The sequence below is a fragment of the Larus michahellis genome, chromosome 10 (assembly GCF_964199755.1).
Source record: "Larus michahellis chromosome 10, bLarMic1.1, whole genome shotgun sequence".
NCBI lineage: Eukaryota > Metazoa > Chordata > Aves > Charadriiformes > Laridae > Larus > Larus michahellis.
The window spans coordinates 17,171,363-17,193,978 of record NC_133905.1 but is presented as its reverse complement, the minus strand read 5'-3'; the positions used below and the strand labels follow the sequence as shown (position 1 = coordinate 17,193,978).

General features: G+C 47.5%; 1 protein-coding gene and 1 long non-coding RNA gene across 2 annotated transcripts; one reads left to right on the top strand and one right to left on the bottom strand.

Annotated features, from left to right (window-relative positions):
* Positions 1 to 4,207: 4,207 nt before the first annotated feature.
* LOC141749299 (uncharacterized) lies at positions 4,208 to 7,596 on the bottom strand. The gene is made up of 3 exons (XR_012589314.1): positions 7,396 to 7,596; positions 5,569 to 5,734; positions 4,208 to 4,340 (listed from the first exon to the last, which is right to left on the bottom strand). It is a non-coding gene; the product is annotated as an uncharacterized LOC141749299 (long non-coding RNA).
* Positions 7,597 to 8,976: 1,380 nt separating this feature from the next.
* On the top strand, positions 8,977 to 16,401 carry ALAS1 (5'-aminolevulinate synthase 1). The gene is made up of 10 exons (XM_074602629.1): positions 8,977 to 9,324; positions 10,019 to 10,225; positions 11,190 to 11,345; positions 11,427 to 11,649; positions 12,221 to 12,405; positions 13,008 to 13,187; positions 13,372 to 13,536; positions 14,633 to 14,901; positions 15,368 to 15,530; positions 16,108 to 16,401. The coding sequence occupies exons 1-10, from the start codon at positions 9,132 to 9,134 to the stop codon at positions 16,266 to 16,268; spliced, it is 1,902 nt and encodes a 633-aa protein (XP_074458730.1). The 5' UTR covers positions 8,977 to 9,131; the 3' UTR covers positions 16,269 to 16,401.
* Positions 16,402 to 22,616: the final 6,215 nt, after the last annotated feature.

Sequence of the window (22,616 nt, the reverse complement as noted above, 5' to 3'; positions counted from 1 at the left end):
TGCTTCATATCTTAGAGCCTGGCCTAGTAAGTGTGTGTTGCCCAGCATGACATCTCTTCCTAAAACTGCTTCTTCCAAGACATTGTCGCCCCACAAAATGCACATTGGCAAAAAAGCCCTACCTCATACCCACGCAGATACAGAGGTTGCTTAGCACATTCCATCAGAGGCAGAAGAATTAATCAAGTAGGGCAGCGATCATCCCCCTGTACTCAGCACTGGTGAGGCCACACCTTGAATACTGTGTTCAGTTTTGGGCCCCTCACAACAAGAAAGACATTGAGGTGCTGGAGCACATCCAGAGAAGGGCAATGAAGCTGGTGAGGGGTCTGGAACACAAGTCTGATGAGAAGTGGCTGAGGGAACTGGGGTTTTTCAGTCTGGAGAAAAGGAGGCTGAAGGGAGTCCTTATCGTGCTCTACAACTACCTGATAGGAGGGTGTAGTGAGGTGGGGGTCGGTCTCTTCTCACAAGAAACAAGCAATAGGACAAGAGGGAACAGCCTCAAGTTGCACCAGAGGAGATTTAGATTGGATATTAGGAAAAATTTCTTCACCAAAAGGGTTGTCAAGCATTGGAACAGGTGGCCCAGGGAAGTAGTTGAGTCACCGTCCCTGGAGGTGTTTAAAAGATGTGTAGATGTGGTGCTTAGGGACAGGATTTAGTGGTGGACCTGGCAGTGTTAGGTTAACGACTGGACTTGATCCTAAACGTCTTTTCCAACCTGAACAATTCTGTGATCCTATGTTTGCACTTCCATCTCTTTCTAGGACATTTCCTAGATTCTTCACCCAGGGCTGCAACAATAAGCATTTCCAAGAGAAAGCACATGCATCTTGCCTGATTAAGTGGAGGGATTCCTGAAAGAAGACATTTGATACTCCAAGTTCTTTACCACATGTCCTGGAGTTACAAGAACATGTTTTTCAACCATTACCACCACCCCAAGCCAACACCTGACAAAACTAGGTTTGCTCAGCATACTAAGTCAGAGACTTTTAAAACTCACTCCTTTGAGTCCCCTAGTCCCGTGAATCTCAGCTGGAACGCTGTTCAAAGCACCTGCAAAACCATCAGGTCAAATAAACTACATGCAGAAAAGGCTGCCAGTGGGGTCACAGTACTCCAAGAAACCTCCCATGCCAGTTGTCCTGGCTGATCCTCACTTGCACTCCTCCTGGTACCGCCTGTGCTGCTTGGCAGGCAGAGCAGCCCAGGAGCCTTGAAAGCAGAGCCCAGAGCTTTGCGTGACTTATGCTGTTTGTAAGACAGTGCAAACAGAGCACTTGCCAGCTTTTTGAAGAGTTCAGCACAAAGGCAAACAAGGAATGGAAGCCTCGTACACTCGAATAACCTGAATGTGTCACAGAGTTTCTCTAGTCTGCAGCTCCCAAATTCAGATTTGGAGATATGATGTGCTAATCTCCTCCTTAATATTTCAGCACTGGCCTCTTCTTCCCTATTGCTGACACTCTTCTCAATACCTTGTCACCACCGTCTAACTTTTTATCTATAATCTTTAGAGCACAAGTAGGAATAATAAGTCTTGCACCTCAAAGGTTAAGCAACAAGAGCTATTGCAAAATAGCACAGCAAAACCCATGGGCAGAAAGCACCAACGCTTACACTGGGAGATGGAAAGATTTGCAGAGGAAGGAGCTGGACACCAAGGCAGCTGTAGCTCATCCTTCCAGCTGTCTGCTGTGGCACACAGGCTAGGATGTTACACTGACTCTCCTCCCACTCACAGGAGTGGGTTTGGCCCTGTGATGTTTCATACCCACCGTTGCCACACATTTTCGTGCGATTTTCATGTCTGGAACATCTCCACTTAGATGGGAGGCATCCTTCTGCTCTACTGCTTGGCCACTTCCCTCTCAACCCTTTGGATTGTTTCTTTCAAGGAGCTAATTCTAATTGACTATACAACTATAGCAATTAATATTAACTACAACAACTAAATCTTTAACTATAAAGTTTCCCTGACCATTGATGGAAACAATAAAAGATCAAAACTGCTTTACACTTCCCTCCGTTTACTGCTTGCTTTCTCCAAGACAGTTCTTCAGATTGTCTCAAGACCAGCTATAGCTAATGCTATGGAACAGCTGCATAAGAAGAAAAGCCACCCAGGTAACAGAAGAGTCCTGTTGCCTCACTGGGTACTTGTTCATGGGATAACACCCACACAGAAATTCCCAGCATGGGTCTAGTCAGGAGTGGGATTTTTCCCCACCTCCTCATGTCATCAGCAGGTATTTCATTCTGAAATGCTTCTCCTTCTCCTGAAATATCCATCCTTGCAGAAGGATTAAAATACCAGATGCATAAAAGAAGAATAAGCCTTTGCCGAAACATCAACTAGCCTTGCTTGTAGGTATACTGTACCTACAATAGACATTTTAAGGTGACAGCCTTTTGAAATCCCATAATTTTCACCTGCCCAAGAGAGATCAGAGACTATTAGGACTTCACAGGATGCCTTTATCCCTATTTCCATGACGAAAAGGCAATCTTATTTGTTTTACTACACTTGGGAAAAGAAAGGCAGCATGTACATCTGCAGGAAATAGTACTGATTAAAACCCTGTCTACTCAGGGAATCTCCATTTTGACAAACAAAACTACATCGACTTATACAAAAGATTTAACTTACTGTGTCAACCTGACTCTGGGGTGACAGGGGAGGAGTGAGGGCACTTGAATATGCTACTTCCTTGTAAGGTGTCCCTGGCGGGCCCATGGGGCAAGTGTACAAGTCAGAGATGATTTCTTCTTGTCATGGTTTAACCCCAGGAGGCAGCTAATCCCCACACAGCCACTCGCTCACTCCCCCCCCGCTGGGATGGGTAAAAGCGCAAGAACTTGTGGGTTGAGATAAAGACAGTTTAATAATTAAAAAAGAGGAAAAAAACAACAGAGAGATGAAAACACCCACCAAACCCAAGAAAAAAGTGATGCAAAAGAAAACAATCGCTCACCACCAACTGACTGAGGCCCAACCAGTCCCCGAGCAACAGCAGCCCCAGCCAACCTCCACCCCCCGCCCCAGTTTTACTGCTGAGCTTGATGTCATATGGTGTGGGATATCCCTTTGGTCAGTTGGGGTCATGTCCCCCCCCTCCCCTCAGCTTCTCATGGACCCCCAGCCCACTTGCTGGCAGGGCAGTGTGAGAAACAGAAAAGCCCTTGACGCTGTGCAAGCACTGTTTAGCAATGACTAAAACATCTCTGTGTTATCAACACTATTTTCATCACAAATCCAAAACATAGCCCTATACAAGCTGCTAAGAAAATTAACTCTATCCCAGCCAAACCCAGTACATTTTTAGAGCAGGCTATCTACTTAATTCCTGTCTGGAAACTCCAGTTACAAAGAACTATAGAGAGCTCTGACTTCAGAGCTAAGTCCTTTCCCCACCCTCTCATGCCTTCACACAGGAAGCACTCAGATTCGCTTTTTCTAAGGTACTCCTGCTCTCTGCTGACTTCATCCAGCTCCTAACTGGATGTAGAAGATGGTGTTTCTGCCTGAGTAGCTGATTAATGAGGAGAAATGAGGGCTGAGTTATGCAAGAAAAATGACAGGCTGAAGCCCAGCAATAAATGCTAACTAAAAATATACTGTTTGGAGTCTACTGGTTTCTTCTAAGAGAAGGACGAAAACTGTGTGAGAGAGGAGCAAGCAAGGGTACAAATGCAAATCATTGCAAGTGCAGCAGAGCTCACAGTAGCAGGGAGGATTCGTGTATCATTTCCTGCTCTGTGCCGCAAAAAGCAAGACAAACTCAAGGATCCAAGATGAAAAAAAGACTATGGTGTGATTTTCCACATCTGAAGCAACTGGAGGGATGTCAGGGAGATATTCTGGAATTAAGATAAATCACTGCTGGATATGTTAATCAGATGGGCTGTAGACCACAGCAGCCCTGGTGTGGGAGTGGTGCCCTTCAGCAGAAGGGCAGGGTACCTTGTATGAGGGAGGCAATAGCTTCTGCTGTCCTGACTGACCATGAGTCATGCCCCTGTAATGGGACTTTGCCAAGAGACAGAACTCCTCTGCACCAATGGGCAGCACCTGGGGCCTGGCAGATGGGCAAAAGCATCCCAACTCAACACCCTTGTAAGGACCCACAGGCAGTTCATTAATTTTAAAAGATATCCATTACATTGCAGAGAAAAATAACTTGGCGTTTGTTTGTATGAGGTGGTGTAAGAAGCTTGCCTGGCCTGCATCCGTGAAATAGGGGTGCTGCTCAGTCACTCTGTAACAGGTCACACGTGCCTCAGTATTTGGCAGGTCTTCCAGCTTGGTCAAATTCTCTATCGATTAGAGTGTCCTGTAAAGAAATGAGATTTCCTGTTCTGTCATGTAAAGATGACACTGGATCCAAATGAGGAAAATCTGCTAAAGAAAATCTGCATGGGAAGAATTTTCACTATGCAGCTACTATCTCAACCCTCAAATTTTGCCTTAAAAGGTAAACGAAGTTCTCTGTAAGAACTGCCGGTCTCAGGACCGGAGGTGGAAGTTCTCAGATCTAAGCCTGGAATTTGAGTCTGGATTAAATCCAGATGTCAGGATCACATCCACTCCCTTGGAAAATTCACATCTCAATATAGACAGTGGCTTGTGCTTGGGGAGGGGGAATTGTTTTTCTGGCTCGCCCTCTTGTGACACTGACTGGGTGGGAAAAAATTAGGAATACACACAGCTCTGACTTCAAAAGTGGGCAAAAGGGATTAAACGTTGCTAATGGTACAGTTATATGATTTCATTTGGATAGGCTGAGTGCAGAGGGGCTTTGACTCTTGCTTTTCTGCTGGAGTATCTAAATGCTCTCTTAAAAACATAAAATTCATTAAAATTCCATGAAAGGAAGTAACTGCTGACAGATGTGAGGCCAGATGAAGGCTACAAATCTGTGAATAGAGTTCTGTTTTCAGGAATATTGGGCAAAATGTGCTCAAGGGATGGAAGGGAAGTATTGAACCCAAGCCTGTGTATTTTCACAGTACGTGGAAAGAGACCATCTTCAGCAGCAACTCTTCCTAAACATCTGCAGAAATCAACTTGACCCTGTGGCAGGGGATTTTTTTCCCCATTTCAATTTCTATATGGGAAGCGCTTTCTGTGACTTCTCATTCACCTCCCAAACTGCTGGAATTTAACCTTTTTTTTTTTTTCCCCCCTCTTGCAACTTATTTAGCAAAGAAATGGACAAATCATCAGAATGGAATGTGCTTTAGAAAACTAAAATCAGCAGAAGCTCTCAGGGGCAGCCGAGAGTCTTCCCTTCCCCTGCTGCTGCATCAGATGGGCCTTTCAGGCAGATCGAGCTTCCTCTGCTGTATCCATCCGGTACCCAGCATCTCAGGTACCAGGTCCAAAACACAGTTACAGCTAGGAACTACCCACCTTCCAACCTAAACTTTGTCATAGCCAGCTCAATAAATTTGTTCTCGCACCAATGCTATCCCCTCAGCTTAAACCATTTTCCTTCCTTATTATGTGCTACTCTGCCCTTAACATATTCACAGGAATCGCTTCTCCCCAGCCTGCCGTACCTGCTGTCTCTCTCCAGAGGGGCTCCATAAGCCTGCTTTCTCTCTCAGGACGGGCTCCCTGTTCCCCCTTGGGCTGCTAAGGTACTGTCCCTTGTCGCAGCCTGAAGTCCTCCTGGAGTGTGGCAAACAGCATTTGCATAGCATTCACGCTAGTTTCTCCTGAGCTCTGTAGGATGACAGTAATACATTGCCACAATTAACATCTTTAAATACCGTTTAATTAATCCACTGAAGCTGTAAGAAACTTTAATTAATGGCAGCTTTATTAGTATTTACTTTACTTTCAACATGTAAGCTCTGGCACTATTTCCAAAGGGAGCAAACCGTCAGAGCAGCTGAGAAGACACTCTTTCCCCCTGACTTTTCCCCGTTCTGTTGGACCCAGAGTTCACAGCCATCTCTGGACACTGACAAGGACATGTTCCTTCGGCAGCTCTCCAAGATGAGGGTCAAGTTAATGTCATTCCGTCACTATTTAGCTCTGCGCAACTCCTGTCACGTACAAGGTTAAATAAATTCACCAAAATCAAGCTCTGAAGAAGTGTTATTGTGGGGTCTGATTAATAGCACGGATTGTAGGGAAGTCTGACAGGAAAGCCGAGAGCTCTGCTCCACTTGGAGATCTCTGTATCATAGCCAAGGTCACTGTGCCTCAGCTGCCAACCTTGAATGATGTTTGTGTAAAAAACAGATGCTCTTCGAGCTTCAGACTTCACATGCACTTTTGAATACAGAACAACAAGTTTCTGAATTCCAGCAACAGAGCAGACTAATGTACTGCATCTCTCAACCTTGCAATGTGGTAAGATGCTGCTGTTAAGATTATCAGGATAAAGAAGGATTATCAGATTTTTGTGGGATTGAACCTGCTGTGGCAGGTGTCCACCAGAAGAGCTCTGCAGCCTCTTGCAGTACTCTGCCAGCATATTTGCACACCACCTTTCCCTGGCACCTCTTACAACAAAACATGTATTCCCTCTGTCCCTCTTAAGTACCACGGCCGATTAATAAGGGAAGAATAGGAGAAGCAGGAAAAATACTATCAACATACTACAAATCAAGCACGTGGGACTTAATTGCTGTTGTTAAAACTGAAATTAATCCCAGGAGCACTGGAGTGATCCCTTAGGTTCAGACACGTTAACTCTGTGCTCTAAGGACGCTCATCAGATATCTACATGGTAGAATGTCATGCTGTTTCCTCTTTTTTTAAATTTGTGATACAAAGCTTCAGGGTAGGAAGTCAAATGTTGATGGTCAGGGGAATGGGGACAGCAGTAATCTGAAACACAGATCAGGTATCTTTAAACTTCAAGTACTAATTAACTATTATATTTTGCAAAATTTAAATATTTGAGGCATGTAACACTAACTGAAAGCCAGTTGTGAAAAAAGAGCACTTTTCATGAGAAAACTGAACTAATAATTTGAAGCACTGTCCTGGTATTACCAAATGACCAAGACTCTTGCTATCATAACTACTATATAGGCTCGTGTCAAATACTATAGCCTTAGTTTAATCATTTATTTACAGAATTAAAACTAGCATACATCTAGTTTAACGATGCCCACTGATGAAAAGCTGTTTCTTTATGGTAACTTCTGCATTACATTGCTGGAATAGCGAATTGAATTGTTTAAGATCTAAGCATTGAGACTCATTAAACAATGTTGTTTTAAATTTCTAATAAGCAAGAAGTGAGCTGTGTTTAAAAAACCATCTAGCCCTACTAAAACCTAAATCCCATGCCTCCACCTTGTAAAGCCCTACTTTTTTCACAGCCCCACAGGGAGTATGTGAAGGCAGAACTCTGTCCTGTTTCCTACCTCAGAGCTTAGTAACATGCTGGAGTTGACAGCGAGTCTGCCGTTTGACTATGGTTTAAGGCTGCCTTCCTCTTGATCCACATCGCATATCACAAAGTTTATATACTGCAGCCAGCATCCTTAAAGTGAGTCAGTGATGAAGAGAGGAGTGTCAGACAATATCCTGCTGGTCTTCTCCCTGCCCTCCAATGGTGGGGTTATCTAAAGATTAATTTGCAACATGTAAATACTGACCAATACTTTCTGAGTGCCTTTGGTATCCAAAATTGAATTCAGCAGCCACAGCCCTACGTAGGTTTTGTATTTCCCTAATCACTACTACAAGCACCTTCTAGTAACTACATGATGTGACTGCATGCAAGACATGAGTCAAGTAAGAGCGAGCTTTAAAGAGCTCTCCTCAAAACTCTGTACCTGTTACAAAGAACACTCTTGCTTCAAAGTGCCCGAGCCGGCTCTCGGCTGGCTGATGGATGAGAGGCCGAGAGAGGCAGTACTCTGCCCGAATCCTGTCTTCCGTGAAATTATTGTTTCGCAAGATGAGGAAAAAAATGCATCGTCATCTTTCTTCACCATTCTTTCCACACTTCAGCAGTTAGTATACACTTACAGGAATTAGTACTACTGCAGCTCAGCCAGATATCTAAGGAGAGCTCTTTTTATCATTACCCGCCTGTAAATATGCTTTTAAACAAATAAACTTTAATGTCCATTGCAAACCAGGGGATGCAATTTTACTTGCTGCTGTCATTCTCACGAGCCTTACTTATCTTCAAAACCTGGGCAATGGTGCCATGCTTCAAAAACACAGTGGTGGAAGTCTGAGCATCACCAATAGAAAAACTCTTAAGATTCATACCAGCTGTAGGCAAAGCGAGACGGGTTCAGGATCCCACCACCAGCAGTGAGAGTACCTGCTGCTTTCTGAGCCCCTGTGCAAGGACCCCACAGTAAGCCAGAGGTGCGTGTTAAGGAAGAAAATACACGAGATGCACATGAGTAGCGCTGGGTTTCCCCACCCAGCTGACACACAGCTCCTGTTTTCCAATGAACAGGTGCGCTAGGGTCCCCCCAGTCTCCTGTCCTGGGTATAAGAGAATCCAGTACTTCTAGGAAACAAGCATTGCATAGTCTGGGGTTGAGGGGAAACCCAGGCAGAGCAGGATGACTACCCACTTCTTCCTCCCCCGCGGGCTACATCCCCCTAGTGGGTTGCCCTCTCACAGACCCCCTCTGTCCCCTCACACACACCCCCGGCAGCGACTCGGGCCCCCTCCGTACCCTCACGGCTCCTCCATCCCCTCATGATGCCCCAGGAGCCGCCCAGGGCCCTCCTGGACCCTCACGCCCCCTCAGGAGCCGCCTGGGCCCCCTCTGGGCCCCTCCATCCCCTTACAGCATCTCAGAAGCCGGTTAAGGCCCGCTGCATCCCCTCACAACACCCCAGGAGCCTCCCGAGGATCCCTCCATCCCCACAGGAATCCCCCGCAACCACCTCCAGACCCTCACAGCAACAACCCCCCCTCCTCGATCCCCGCCTCCGTCCCCTCACGGCCCGGCCCCGCCCGCGCCTGCGCCGTGCGGAGGGAGGAACCACACCGCGCCTGCGCCGTGCCCGGCGGGGCTATATAGGCGGCGGAGGAGCCGGTACCGGCTGGGAGAGCTGCTCGGTTCTCGAGTCCTCTGTGGTGTCGTTCCCGCTGAGGACGCGTTCGGTCTCCCCTCAGGCGGCGAGGATGGAGGCGGTGGTGCGGCGCTGCCCGTTCCTGGCCCGCGTCTCGCAGGCCTTCCTGCAGAAGGCCGGGCCCTCCCTGCTCCTCTACGCCCAGCACTGCCCCCGCATGATGGAGGCGGCCCCCGCCCGCGGCCTGGCCACGTCCGCCGCCCGCGGGCAGCAGGCGGAGGAGGAGACCCCCGCCGCCCGCCAGGGTGAGTACGGACACGGGGGAGCGGCGGCCGGGCCTCTCCTCAGGGCGGGCGGCGGGCTGGGTCACGGCGGCAGTAGCGGGAGGCTTCGCTAGGGACAGACCTAGTCGCCCTTAATAAAAAAAATATATACACAGACATCATATATCGTAGCAGGAAACTTCTGGAATGGGCAGCTCCGAGATCAGGGTTGCTTAATGCTTTAAAGGTCTGTGGTAATGAAGCACGGGCACAAATGGGGCCTGTTAGGACGTTCTGCAGTGAGCTGCGGTCGGGAATCCGCGATCCTGGATTGTGGAGCTGGGATTTCCAGCGCTTGGGAGGCTCTTCACCCCAGCTGGTAACATTCCTTGGGGGATTCTTACCCTGGCGCTCGGGGGAAAGCCTTCAGGCTTGCAGCACAGGGAGGGCTGATGGCTGAAAATAGCTGAACTTAAAATCTCCCCTTTGGGAGTGAAAGAGAGACTATTATCTTTTCCCCCCTCAAAGGGTACAGTGCTACATCTGGTATCTCAGATCATATGCCCCTTGGGTGTTACAGGGGTTTTGTGCTTGTATAAATGAAGTCTGACTGCTCAGTTAAATGCTGCTGAATAGCTTGTGCCAAATTAATTGTGAAGTAACGCATAGAAAAGCTTAAGGCACTGTATTAAAATGATGAAGCTGAAGTGCTTTCCTTTCTCCACCCCCACCTCAGAGGCCAAAAATGCCAAAGAGGTGGCCCAACAGAATGTTGATGGATCCCAGACACCTGCTGGCCACCCACCTGCTGGTGCTAGCCAGAGCTCTGCCACCAAATGCCCATTCCTGGCAGCTCAGATGAATCACAAGAACAGTAATGTTTTCTGCAAAGCCAGCCTAGAACTTCAAGAGGATGTGCAGGAAATGCAGGCGGACAGGAAAGGTATGTATTCTGTGCGCTGAAGTGTTGGTTCCTTCCAAGACCTTCTGGTGCCTGACTTGTCCATAGAGTGTGCTAACTCTAACAGTCACTACTTAAATTATGCAGGTAGGATTGTGGGAGACTGCAACAAAAAGCTGTTGGAGAATGTAGGTGTTAATGCAATATTGCATACCTGCAATATCATGCAGTGTTTCCCTTGGATGACTTTCCTGTGGGAATACCATTTTGATACGCTGGCTCTAAATGTATGAATTGAGCTGTTACGCTTGCACCCAAAGTGGATGCTTAGAACTGAAGAGAGCTTTACCAGGGTGCTGGTATAGACAAAGGTGGTATATCCGGAAATGGAAGAAACGGGGTTGAGGTACTAAGCAAGTACCAGCAGAAATCCAAGCTGGAAAGCAAGCAAATTTTTTTTTGTTTATGGAACTACAGGGTGTTGGCTGGCTTGCAATCCTGATGCGGAAGGGCTGTCCCTTCAAAGGAAGGAACTCTTCACCAATATCAGTAAAGCCTTACTGTCTGTCTTAGGAAGCTTATTTTACTTTTTTGTTTTTCTGTGGCATAGTTTTTAAAAAAACCTGTGATAACTGAACAAAATACTAGGAATGAAAAGGAAGCAGCTAACTAGAACCCTGCCTTCAGTTAGGTGTGTACCAACTCTTTCAGATAAGATACTGTAGCTGTATAGAGTGGTGTTCTGAGTCATGATGAACCAAATATGATGTAAGGAAATGACATGTTATATTGTTATCGATTAGCAAGGCTTTCCTTTTGTCCTGTACGATACAAAATTGTAAGAAAATTAAATAGTAGATCCTAACAGAGGCACGTGGATTCAGCTATGTGTTTCCTAAAGAACAAAGAGTTAGAGTTACTTAAAGTGTTTGCTTTGCTGAGCTCAACTTACTTCATTTTGTTTCAAACTGATTCAGCTCACTGGAATTTATTACAATATCTGTAGGTACAGAATTTGCCAAAATACCAACTACTTCTACAGTGAGGAATATTGAGACTGAGGCAGAATCGCAGAGTGGCTTGCTCAAGAAGTTTAAGGATATTGTGCTGAAGCAAAGACCGGAAAGCGTCTCTCATCTGCTTCAGGATAACTTGCCAAAATGTAAGATTGTCTGGCAAAACCCCCATAGGCCTGGTCCCTTGTAGTTATTTCCCGTGTGCTGAAGTCTCCGTCTCATTTCAGCTGTATCAACCTTCCAGTATGATCAGTTCTTTGAGAAAAAGATAGATGAAAAGAAAAAGGATCACACCTACAGAGTATTCAAAACAGTGAACCGAAAGGCACAGATCTTTCCCATGGCAGATGACTATACTGATTCTCTGATCACCAAGAAAGAGGTGTCTGTCTGGTGCAGCAATGATTACCTGGGGATGAGTCGTCACCCTCGTGTGTGTGGAGCAGTTATGTGAGTAGCGCCATCTTCTTAAGAGGCAGTGTCAAGCTATAGTGCCTTGCAGAAGCTTTTGTGGGAAGGCTGCTGAAGAATTGATTTATGTACTATATGCTACGTAAGCTGCTTCTGATATTATTCTTGGTATACAATTAAGCTTATGCTTTTCTCTTGAGCTAGGGTAGCTAACTTAGTATTTAGCTCCAGGGCTGCAGTATACCTGTCAGTCACTGACCTTGCTCCTTGTATCTTCCTCACAAGCCCCCAGATCATAGAATCATCATGAATAGTTTCAGTTGGAAAAGACCTTTAAAGGTCATCTAAGTCCAGCCCCCCTGCAATGAGCAGGATGTCACTAGATAAACTGGATGGTATATTGCAGCTGTACTTGGTAACTGTTTTCTTAGCTTATCGGATTCCTGAGTTGTGCGGGTTGCTTAAAGACCTTAAACCTAACAGCCGCTTTTTGCAGCCAGTTCCATTTTAGAACAATACTGATTATGTACTGGAGTGTGTTCGGCAATGATCCTTTATTCATCTGTGTATCAGGCAGTAATGCTAATGCCTCTCTTCGGGCCCTCTGTAGGGAAACACTGAAACAACATGGTGCTGGAGCAGGAGGCACAAGAAATATTTCAGGAACAAGTAAATTTCATGTCGATTTGGAGAAAGAACTAGCTGATCTTCATGGAAAAGATGCAGCACTGTTGTTCTCATCTTGCTTTGTAGCCAATGACTCCACCCTCTTCACTCTAGCTAAGATGCTGCCAGGTGAGATCTCAAACTGTGCCCCCTCTTTACCACAAAAATACAACCCTGCCCTAAGCAGTTGGGAGTACATTTCACAAATGGCTACCCAAAGTGAGGATTCATCCTACTCTGTCAGCAAAGTATGGTGGTTTGGGTTTTTTAATGCCATATTCAACTTATATTAGACATGTGCAAATCATAGTAGCAGCCTACTGAGATTGAGATCTCGGAGCTAGGAACTGCAGAAGGCATTAGACAAAGAGGACAGAACCTTCTGCTCTTACCTTTAAATTCCACCTGAAAATGAGGCAGCAGGAATTTAGTGTCCTCTCACGTCCGAGTGTGAACTTCTTTCCCTCTATAACTTATAAGGAGTTAGGGGAGTTAGATAAAAATATTAAGGAGTTGGAAAAAGCCTTCTGTATTTCCTTAAGCTCATGTTTGTGTTAGTTTAAACACCTAAAATAAGCCTTAAATATTATTCTTGCTTCATGATCTGTAACTTGCTCTTTTGATCACGAGCATTACTCTCTAGAACATCCTACCCTTGCTGCCTGAATACTTTCTGTACATAAAGCACATATGCTTTCTATACTTAAAGTGTAACTGGGCTGTTCCCTCAGGCTGTGAGATCTACTCTGATTCTGGAAACCATGCCTCCATGATCCAGGGGATCCGAAACAGCAGGGTGCCAAAACACATATTTCGCCATAACGATGTCAGCCATCTTCGAGAACTATTGAAGAAGTCTGATCCATCTACCCCTAAAATTGTTGCATTTGAGACTGTTCACTCAATGGATGGTAAGCTGACATCAAACCCTTCTCTCTCCTTCCATTGCAGTTAGTGCTCAAAACATCTGTATTTTAAGTCTGGAAGTGTCACTGCTATAAAGGCTTACATGAAAGTAGTCTTCCGAAATGCCTAGTATTTTGGGGTACTGAGTACAGCGAATCCTAAACTGCCAGTCACTGCTTTGGTTCCTAGGTGCAGTCTGTCCTCTGGAAGAGCTGTGTGACGTGGCCCACAAGCATGGGGCAATCACTTTTGTGGATGAAGTGCATGCTGTGGGGCTCTATGGAGCTCGAGGTGGTGGTATAGGAGACAGGGATGGAATCATGCACAAGATGGACATCATCTCCGGAACGCTTGGTATGCATGGCCTGGCACTTTTACAGAAACTAAGGCAGCAAAGCTTCTGAGCAGCCAAATTAAGTGGGTTAACTCAAAATCAGTCTATTCACATGAACTTGCTAAGGGTTGTTGGGGGCTAGGATCTTTCAAAAAGCCCAAAGGATTTAAGTATGCCCCACAGTTTGAAAAGCTTGTGTTAAGCTGCTTACGCTGCTTTACAAATCAGTTAAGGTAGCATTGGTATTTTTTTTCTTTAAACAAGCTAGCAAAAAGTACTCCAGTGGCATATTATACAACTCAAGAATAAATTCAGGTGAGAATGCTAGTAGGGTAGTACTCTATATTTAGTAGTACTTAGTTCTTTTATGTGAAGTGGAGTGTTCCTAATCTAGAAACCTGAGATGGGGAGTTATGTAAAGAGATTTGGCAAGAACTGAAGCAACTGCTATTATCTGAGTAGAATGCAGGCTTAGGAGTAAGTTTACTGCTGCAAATTAGAAAGTTTAAATGGCTACCAAAACATAAGTAAAATTTACTAGGAATGTTCATGGCTCTGAAGCTTACAATCTTGGGTTACAGCCTAATAGAAACAGAAGCAGTCACCAGACACCCTAGTTCTACCTGTGGCTCCGTTCTGGTACCTGAACGTTTGGAAAGCAGGGCTGGTATCAACTGCACAATCACAGTTAACAACCTTGTGTGCTCCTTAGAAGCATAGGTTATTTCTAGCATCTCTGAAACAGATTAACTTAAATCTACTGAGAGATTTAGCGTTGACTCTTGGGGTCACTGTTGCAGTCTATGCTTGATGATTTGGCTTATAAAGTCTTCCCCAAAATCAAAACTTGAGTATTTGAGAAAGTCTTTAACTGTCCTTGCTGTGTAATAACTAGATCTGTGTTATCAGGATTGGCTTAAAAAAAAGCAAGCTGTAACATGTGCTGAGTAAATACAAGATTAGCTGGGGGGCAGGGGGGGCTATAATTGTTGCCTGCCATGACTACCTTAAGTATGTAGTCAAAATAACTCATTCCCTCAAGTGAAAAGCTATAATACTTCAAGCCATTCTAGTGGGTAGAAGGAATAAGCTTGGCTGCCTTTTTTTTTTCCACAGGCAAAGCGTTTGGTTGTGTAGGAGGATACATCTCCAGTACAAGTTCTCTGATAGACACTGTTCGTTCATATGCTGCTGGCTTTATTTTCACAACGTCCCTGCCACCCATGCTCTTAGCTGGTGCCCTAGAATCTGTCCGAACTCTGAAGAGCGCGGAGGGGCAAGTTCTGAGGCGTCAGCACCAACGCAATGTGAAGCTTATGAGACAGATGCTGATGGATGCAGGGCTGCCTGTGGTGCACTGCCCCAGTCACATCATTCCAATAAGGGTGAGTACAGACCTGTGTCAACAGTGTCCTATTCTCCTGTCCATGATCACATTACACTCTTTCAGGTATTGGTTCACATTCACAAAGTTCAAATCTGTCCTTGTATTCAGCAGTGATGTGCAAGGAGTCTGGCTTAAGTTGACCTCAGTCTGCTATAAATGTTGTAAAGCAGAGTAATAAAGTGTATGAAACCCACAATCTCACAGTATACAGAAAGCAAGGAGGCTGATAACAAGCTAGTGAAAATAAGAGCTCGGGGATAAACAAAAACCTGTCTAGGTTGCGATGGTGTGCTTGTGCCCAGAGGGCTGTACAGCACAGGCTTTTAGCTCTCTTTTTCTGATGTATATGCTACTTACAGTGGCACAAGGAAGACTAATGAGCCCTGTTTGATTCTTGTGGCTGGCTAAGTTTTGCCACCTTGCATGTTTCGATTGATCTTGTAACTTACAATTTTGAACTTTAGGTTGCAGATGCTGCTAAAAATACAGAGATCTGTGACAAGCTGATGAGCCAGCACAGCATCTATGTCCAAGCAATCAACTACCCCACAGTTCCCCGTGGAGAGGAGCTGCTACGTATTGCCCCGACACCTCACCACACCCCTCAGATGATGAGTTATTTTCTTGGTGAGTGGATTCTTGCATCAGTGCAACGAAAATACTGGGTTGTCTATGTAGTCCTTATACTAAAGATGAGACTAGGAAACGCTTAAGTTTTAGATGCCCCTAGCTGGACACTGTCTTTCCACTTCTGCAGCATACATAGCACATGCTTCTGCACTTAACCTGCCTGGAACATGACATGTCACATGTGCAAGGCCAGTGCAGTCCTGTATCCAGCCAGTTCTGTCACAGCCACCTCCGCATGAGCAGAGCCCCAGCACTCTCCAAACCAATCTTCATTTGTTACATGGGGTCCAAAGAAATCTGCTCTCCTCTACTGAGCTGTTAACATGGCTTAAACATGCACCTGTCCAGGGAAAAGTAGCTGCTTGATCCTGTCAAAAGAGGTAGTGTGAGGATAGCTGAGACTTAGTTGCAGCCCAGTCACCTCACTCAAGAGGTAAATTGTGTCACAGTGAATTCCTGTTATCCCTCCTCGCTTGCTAGGTAAAACAGGTATGCTGACGCTACTGCTGCTGCTTCTCTAAAGCAATCCACTGTCTGAAGACTTGATCTTGATTGACTTTTCTGTTCCTAACAGAAAAACTGCTGGCCACATGGAAGGATGTGGGCCTGGAGCTGAAACCACATTCATCAGCTGAATGCAACTTCTGTAGAAGACCCCTGCATTTTGAAGTGATGAGTGAACGGGAAAGATCCTACTTCAGTGGCATGAGCAAACTAGTGTCTGTCAGTGCATGAAAGTATTGGTGTTAATTATATTCTTGTCTAGTTCTAGTACCCAGTCAGTAGCATTTTTAAATTGCTTAATATGTATTTTAATCATAGTTAAGCACTAAGCTCTGAAAATAAATTTCTAGAGCCATTATGCCCAGTTGTGGTTTTGTTTGCTTTTCTGCTAATCTCCCGTAAGTGAAACTGAAGCATCATTTGGTGGAATAAAATTAACTGCTTTTCAGTGAGTGTATGCCAAAAGAACTTCAGTAGTGTTTCCTGGTGTACTACAGCGGATGCATTTATTTCTCATGAAAATAAAAAACCCCTCTATACCTGAAAGCTTTTGAAAACATGCAGGTACAGTAGTATTGCATGCTAAAACAAGGGTCTACTACATAAACAGGCCCAGGCTTATACAGCATTTCTTATTTGGAGGCAGGCAGTTAGACTGGGTTCCGCTAGATGCTGTCTCCCTCTGCTGCTGTATTCTTTGTTGTTGTGCGCACAAGCATTCCCCCTTTGGTGTTCAGCATGGTACTCACCATTAAGAGGAAAAGCAGTGCCAATGGGATTTAACGAGCTTGACAGAAAAACCAGGGTGGCTGGGTGGTGTAGTGGCTGGGAAAGGGAAGGCACATTAGCCACTGCAGGTGGTAGATGCAAGCTACTTCTGCCTGCCCCTGTCTCTTCAAGTCTGCTCTCCAGTGCACCCAGAGCCAAACTTCAGTGTAAAAACTGATTATCAGTAAGCAATCTAATAATTCAGGTCCCTGGACAGAAGTCATCATAAGAGAATACCAGTGCTGCTTTTGCAACCCCCTCCGGAAACTTAGGCCTTTTGCTTAATTACCATGCTAGTTAATGCTTTCATGAATAGCAAGGGCATGCTTTGAACAGGGGGAAGTAGTTTTGTGCATTTATACATGTACTCAAAGGTCAATATTAGCACAAAGTCTAGAGTAGAACACTGAACGGCTTCCTTCATGTACAGGCATGTCCAAGAACTGCTACAGTCTAGCTTTCACAAGCTGCTCTGGCTGGGTACTCTCATTTTCTGAGTGTGACAAGCCAACCTCCTGGCACTGCCTGTCGCTGTCACGCTCACAGGCATGCAGTGAAACTGCCGTTACGGATCCATTATAATAGCACAAACAGCCACATGTTGGGGAGGTGGAAGCCCAAGTTAAAGCAAATCATCAGCTCCCATCAACTGGAAGTCACCAGACGTTTAAGCACATCCTGAACTGCTGTTCTCAGAAGAAGTCTTATAAAAATATTTGAGTTCCCAAGCAGTCAAGCTACTTTTTAAAAAGCCATGTGCCAGCCAGTCAAGTGGTTGCTGCCTCCATCCCATGCAGGTGTTCTGCAGGAGGGAGGAAAGTACCCACCATCAGGCTACAGGATGAGCAGGGTGGTTTGTTGCTGAACAAGGCAGTTTATGAACTGGTGTGCTCCAACCTGCCGCCAGGTCATCCTCTGTGCAAGTAGCTGCATTGCTGTTCGAGAGGATTAGCTTTCACACGCTGTGACACTACCCTGATCTCACCAAGGCAAGTTCAGTGCTACTCAAGGAAAAACAGTGTCACGCCCTGACTTCTTTGCCTTGCCATGAGCGACTAAGACAGAATGAATATGCGTCTTCATTACAGAGCTTTTCTCATTGTATGTTGGGTTATATCAGTACATTAACTTGAGCCATCAAGTAAAAAGCCACAGATCCTCCGTCAGCCTCTCCTGGAGCAGCACTCCCAACACCACAACGTGCCTTCAGTGCCATTCCGAACTGCTGGCATAGGCAATCAACGTGTCGGGGGACAACACATGATGCGTTGACTAATATATAGCCATGACCTGACAGTACAACATTACTTGCATTTCTAGTTTCTTCACTGAAAGCATTCAGAATTGGCCCAGTGCATTTTACATACCAGTTTATAAACCAAATTTTTCTTTTTATAGCATCTGCTCTACACTCTGTACTGCAGAGGAGAAGAAAGACGACACAGAACAGGTATTGGCTACCAGGAGTCTCAAACGTTATTCCAAATTAGTCACAGGAGAGGACCAAATCCTAAGATGCAAAGCTAGCAGCCTTTGAAATGACAGGAGCACGACTAACCTCAGCACGTGGCAGTCAGTACCTCTGCGCCCATTAACGTCCAACGTGACGAGTTACTTCAAGTTCAAGCGAGGGTGTGAAAGCGGAACCAGCGCACAGTAAGAGGCCGGCAGACGTCCATCACTTAACTGCAAAGGAAAGATAAAGACAAATCCAGTGACACATAGGAAGGATAAATTTTCCCCAATGAAAAGGCCAAAGAACGAAACCACAAACACGTATTGTTTCCCAGCAAACAGAACTTGAATGGCCGGTTGCATAACCAGGGGTGTTTGTGTAAGCTTTAGTTTGGTTTCTGGAAAATAATAGAGGAAGTAATCGGTAAAAGATGTTTAAAGTCTGAGACAAATGGCCCATGGCAGCAGCAGAGTAAGCAAGCACGAAGGCAGCCGTAAAGCCACCTCTGACATTTTTCTGGGGTGAAAATAATTCATCTAGTTGAACATTGCATAGCCCTAAATTCACAAACTCCTCCATTTCTCATCCTATTTACACAGCAGGGAAACCCCAGGTGGCACAGGGGCCATGAACACGTTCCCGGTGCAAAGAGGAGCACGCGTTCCCCCTCGCTGTGAGGGGGCATCAGGAGGATGCTCTTCCTACCACGGCCAGGAGCAGGTGCCAGGCCGGGCATGGTGGTGCCTTCCACCCCCTGGCTCCCTCCTCCTCCCCCCCACAGCCCCACTGGGCAGAGACAGCTCATTTCTAGAGCTGTTAACGTTCATGAAGCTTTTTGGGGGCTTCATTTTTCTGCTAAGCGTCTCGCTGCTTGCTGTAGGTGGTTGGAGATAACTCATGGGTTCAGCCCGGGAGGAAGAACCCAGCATCACGAGCCCGTTCTTTAGGGAACTGGACTAAAAATAGCCTGTCAGGCTGGGGTCAGCTTCTCCCGCCGGCAGGACCTTGCCGCAGGAGGAGGAGGAGGAGGATGCTGTCACGGCTGCCGGACTGTGTGCTCATCCACCCTGCCCAGCCCCAGCCGCCCCTCGCTGAAACACGCTCCTGCCGTGAAATAAATGCCCTGACCACCTTTTCCAGCTCCTGCTCTCACTGCTGCTGCTTTCAGCCATTAAGTCCATGCTGTTTCCTGGACAGCTATTAGTCATTAATCATAACAATAATAGTAATTGAAGCATTATTAACACCACTAGACTCACGGCTCTTGTGCCCCTGGCGCCTTGCACCCATTTATTTTAGGGCACATCTCACACTCCCTCAGCCACTGCTCAGTCTCCCAGCACCCACATTCCCCAGGGTTTCCCTCCCGGCACAGGGAGGGCCACGCAGCCCATCTCTGCCTCCGACGCCGGGGCTTTTAAAGCCCCATGAGCTCCCCGATGTCTGCAGCTGAGGGGAAGGGGCTCCTGTCTGCTGATGGGTGTTTTAGAGCCCGTGCTGGCAGCTCACAACGGGCACTTCCCTCAGGGTGTGTTGAGCCCCCAGAAGACCTTTCCTCTTTTGCTCCCAAAAAGCAAAACCATACTTTACTCCCCTTAAAAATCCAGGATGAATTTTGCTCCAGATAGACGCACACACCAGGTCTCAATCCAAACACCAGCAGCACAACCAAATAACTGCATCGTGGATCCAAACCTCCCGCTTTTCTTGTATTCAGATGGTCCAGCTAGCTACACGTCACTCTGGGACTATGCCTTGAACCGACACTGGCTTTTAGATAATATTTATAACATTAGCTAAGCCTTAAATCATCGGGAATGACTGCTCATACCCCTGCCTAGAGGGACAGACAGGGTGCTTCAGGCACGAACAAGCTGGTAATGGAGGGAAACATCGAAGGGGTCAGGGATCTTAGGCCCTGGCCTTCTCCCAGGGTCATTGCAAGGCGTAGAAGGCAGCAACCAATCCCCGCTGCTTGGGGTTTTCCCTGACCCCCAGCAGAGCCTGATCTGCTGCTCCCCAGGGAGATGCCAGGGTGGGGAGGAGCTGCCTTTCCCCACAGCACCCCCCCTTCTCCTCCTCCAGCAAGAGCCATTCCCCCAGTTCTCCATCCCAGCGAGGGGTTGCAAAGGGATGCCGCAGCCACAGACCTCCCACCCCCCAGCATGGGCGACCCACTGGCCCCAACACAGGAGCCCCCCTGGGCTGCTTGGCTTGGCAGCCTGGGCACACAGACACCCCCATTCCTTGGCAGACAAGGGGTGGGCTGTACAGAAGGGAGAGAGGGGGCAATACTGGGCTCCTGGTTATTTAGGATGCTCCGTGCCCCAGCCACTCTCCAGCTTGATCCCAAACCCTCATCATCCCCCCCCCTCCAGGCTCACACAGTCCTGGGGGGCTGATCCTGGATATACTTACCCCGCTTGGGTAACTATCCTTTCACTCCTTACTGCTCCTACACCCTCCTCCCTGCCGGCTCCATCCCCCAAGCAGGGTTTTGGGCAGGACACGGAGCTTTTGAGAGGGCGGGGGCTCGTCTCCTTTTCCCACGGGCACCTGTGCTTTCCTGGCCCGGCCACCAAGCAGCTCCTTCAATTCACACGCCGGGCTTACAACCAGGTGTAACTCCTTTGCAGCTGCCACCCTGGCTCCAGCCCTCAGGGGAGCAGAAGCCAAAGGAGTTCTCTCCTCTGAGATTTTGCCCTTTGCCCTTTTCCACCTGGGAATCCCATAAGGAAAAACATCCCGGTCCCATCTTTTCCCTGTGGCTCGTTTGCCGTGAAGCCTGTGAACCCTCATTTGTGAGTCCTAAGAATCCCGAGCGCTCGGGCTGGCTGTGGGGACGCTCAGTGACATCCACCCGCAGCTGCCTCCTCTCTCTGAAGCTGCTGTTCCATACCGCCCCCTCCCCGGCTGCACAAACACCCTGACGGGGTGGCCTTGTCCCCCGGCACACGTGCCCCAGGGTGGCACCAGCAGCTGCCGACCAAACCTGGGTTTCCCATGCATCAGCTCAAACCCAGAGCTTTGCATAGGCAGCAGGGGAGACTTTTTTAGCTCAAACCTCAAAAAGGAAGAGAGGGGTTGCTGCGCATGTGAACCAGCATGCGTGCTGGGGGGGGGGGACGCGGGGTCAGGCAGCAGCAGCCCAGTTAGTGAGTGCTTTAATTGCCCCCGGGATTTGCTCGGCGTCGAGCTGGCGTTGGCTTTGTAACCCACTTCCCGAAGGGAACCCAGCGCATGCGATCACTGGTGCTCTGCCTGTGAGCAATTCGGCTCCTCTCCTCCTCCTGCACCACTTTGGCACCCCCCGGCCCGCTCTGTAGATTCTATTCCACTCATTTTCAACCCAAATTAACAGAGGCTGAGCTGCGACTCGATCTAAATCTTGACAAGCTTCACAAAAGCAAAGAGCTGCACGCGTGTCCCTGCTGAGCTGTGCTGCGAGCGAGGCAGCAGTCTGCACTCAACCCTTGTATTAGACCCTAGAGACTCCACTGGCCACCATCACTGGGAGAACTGGTGGCCTCTCTGGCTCTGCAGCTGGGACAAGGAAGGTGTTGTGTGGCGTGGGACAGGCGAGCAGGAGGAAGAGGGGAACTCGAGCTCCACACGAGGTGGGGTGAGCAGAGCCAGGCTGCCCTTGGCACAGTGCTGCATCCCTGCCTGGAGCATTGGTACCTAAGCTTGGTGAGGGGATGGGATGGGATGGGATGGGACAGGGGGGACAGAAGGGGATGGGATTGGGCAGGATGGTATAGGAGGACAGGAGGGACAGGCTGGGGTGAGGTGTAATGGGATGCGGGGATAGTATTGGACAGGATGGGATGGGGCAAGATGGGACAGGAAGAACAGGAGGGATGGGATGGGGCGGGACAGGACAGGGGAGGCAGAAGGGGATGGTATTGGACAGGATGGGATGGGACAGTAGGGACGGGACAGGATGGGATGAGATGGGCCAGGGGAGGCAGAAGGGGATGGGACTGGACAGGACGGGATGGGATGGGATAGGATGGGATCCCAGCTGGGGATCTGCAGCCCTTGTGCTGCTCCTGGTCATCTCCCCCATGGCCACACATAGTTGTCCTTTGGCACGGGGTGGGGGGACTTTCAGCTGCGGATGGCTGGGGGTCGGAGGCAGTGAGGGGGAGCAGCAGGTGGGAAGTGTGGGACACCCCTCACTCCCTCTCAATTTTGGGGCAAGTTTAAAAATTACCAAGCACAGAAGGGGCAAAGGACCCAAAGGAGGAGGGTGAATGAGCTTGTCAAATGACTCTGGTGGTGTCAGCCCACGCTGTCACCAAAGCACCTGGCTTCTGGCAGGCTTGAGCCTTGGTGACATTGGGACAAAGGAC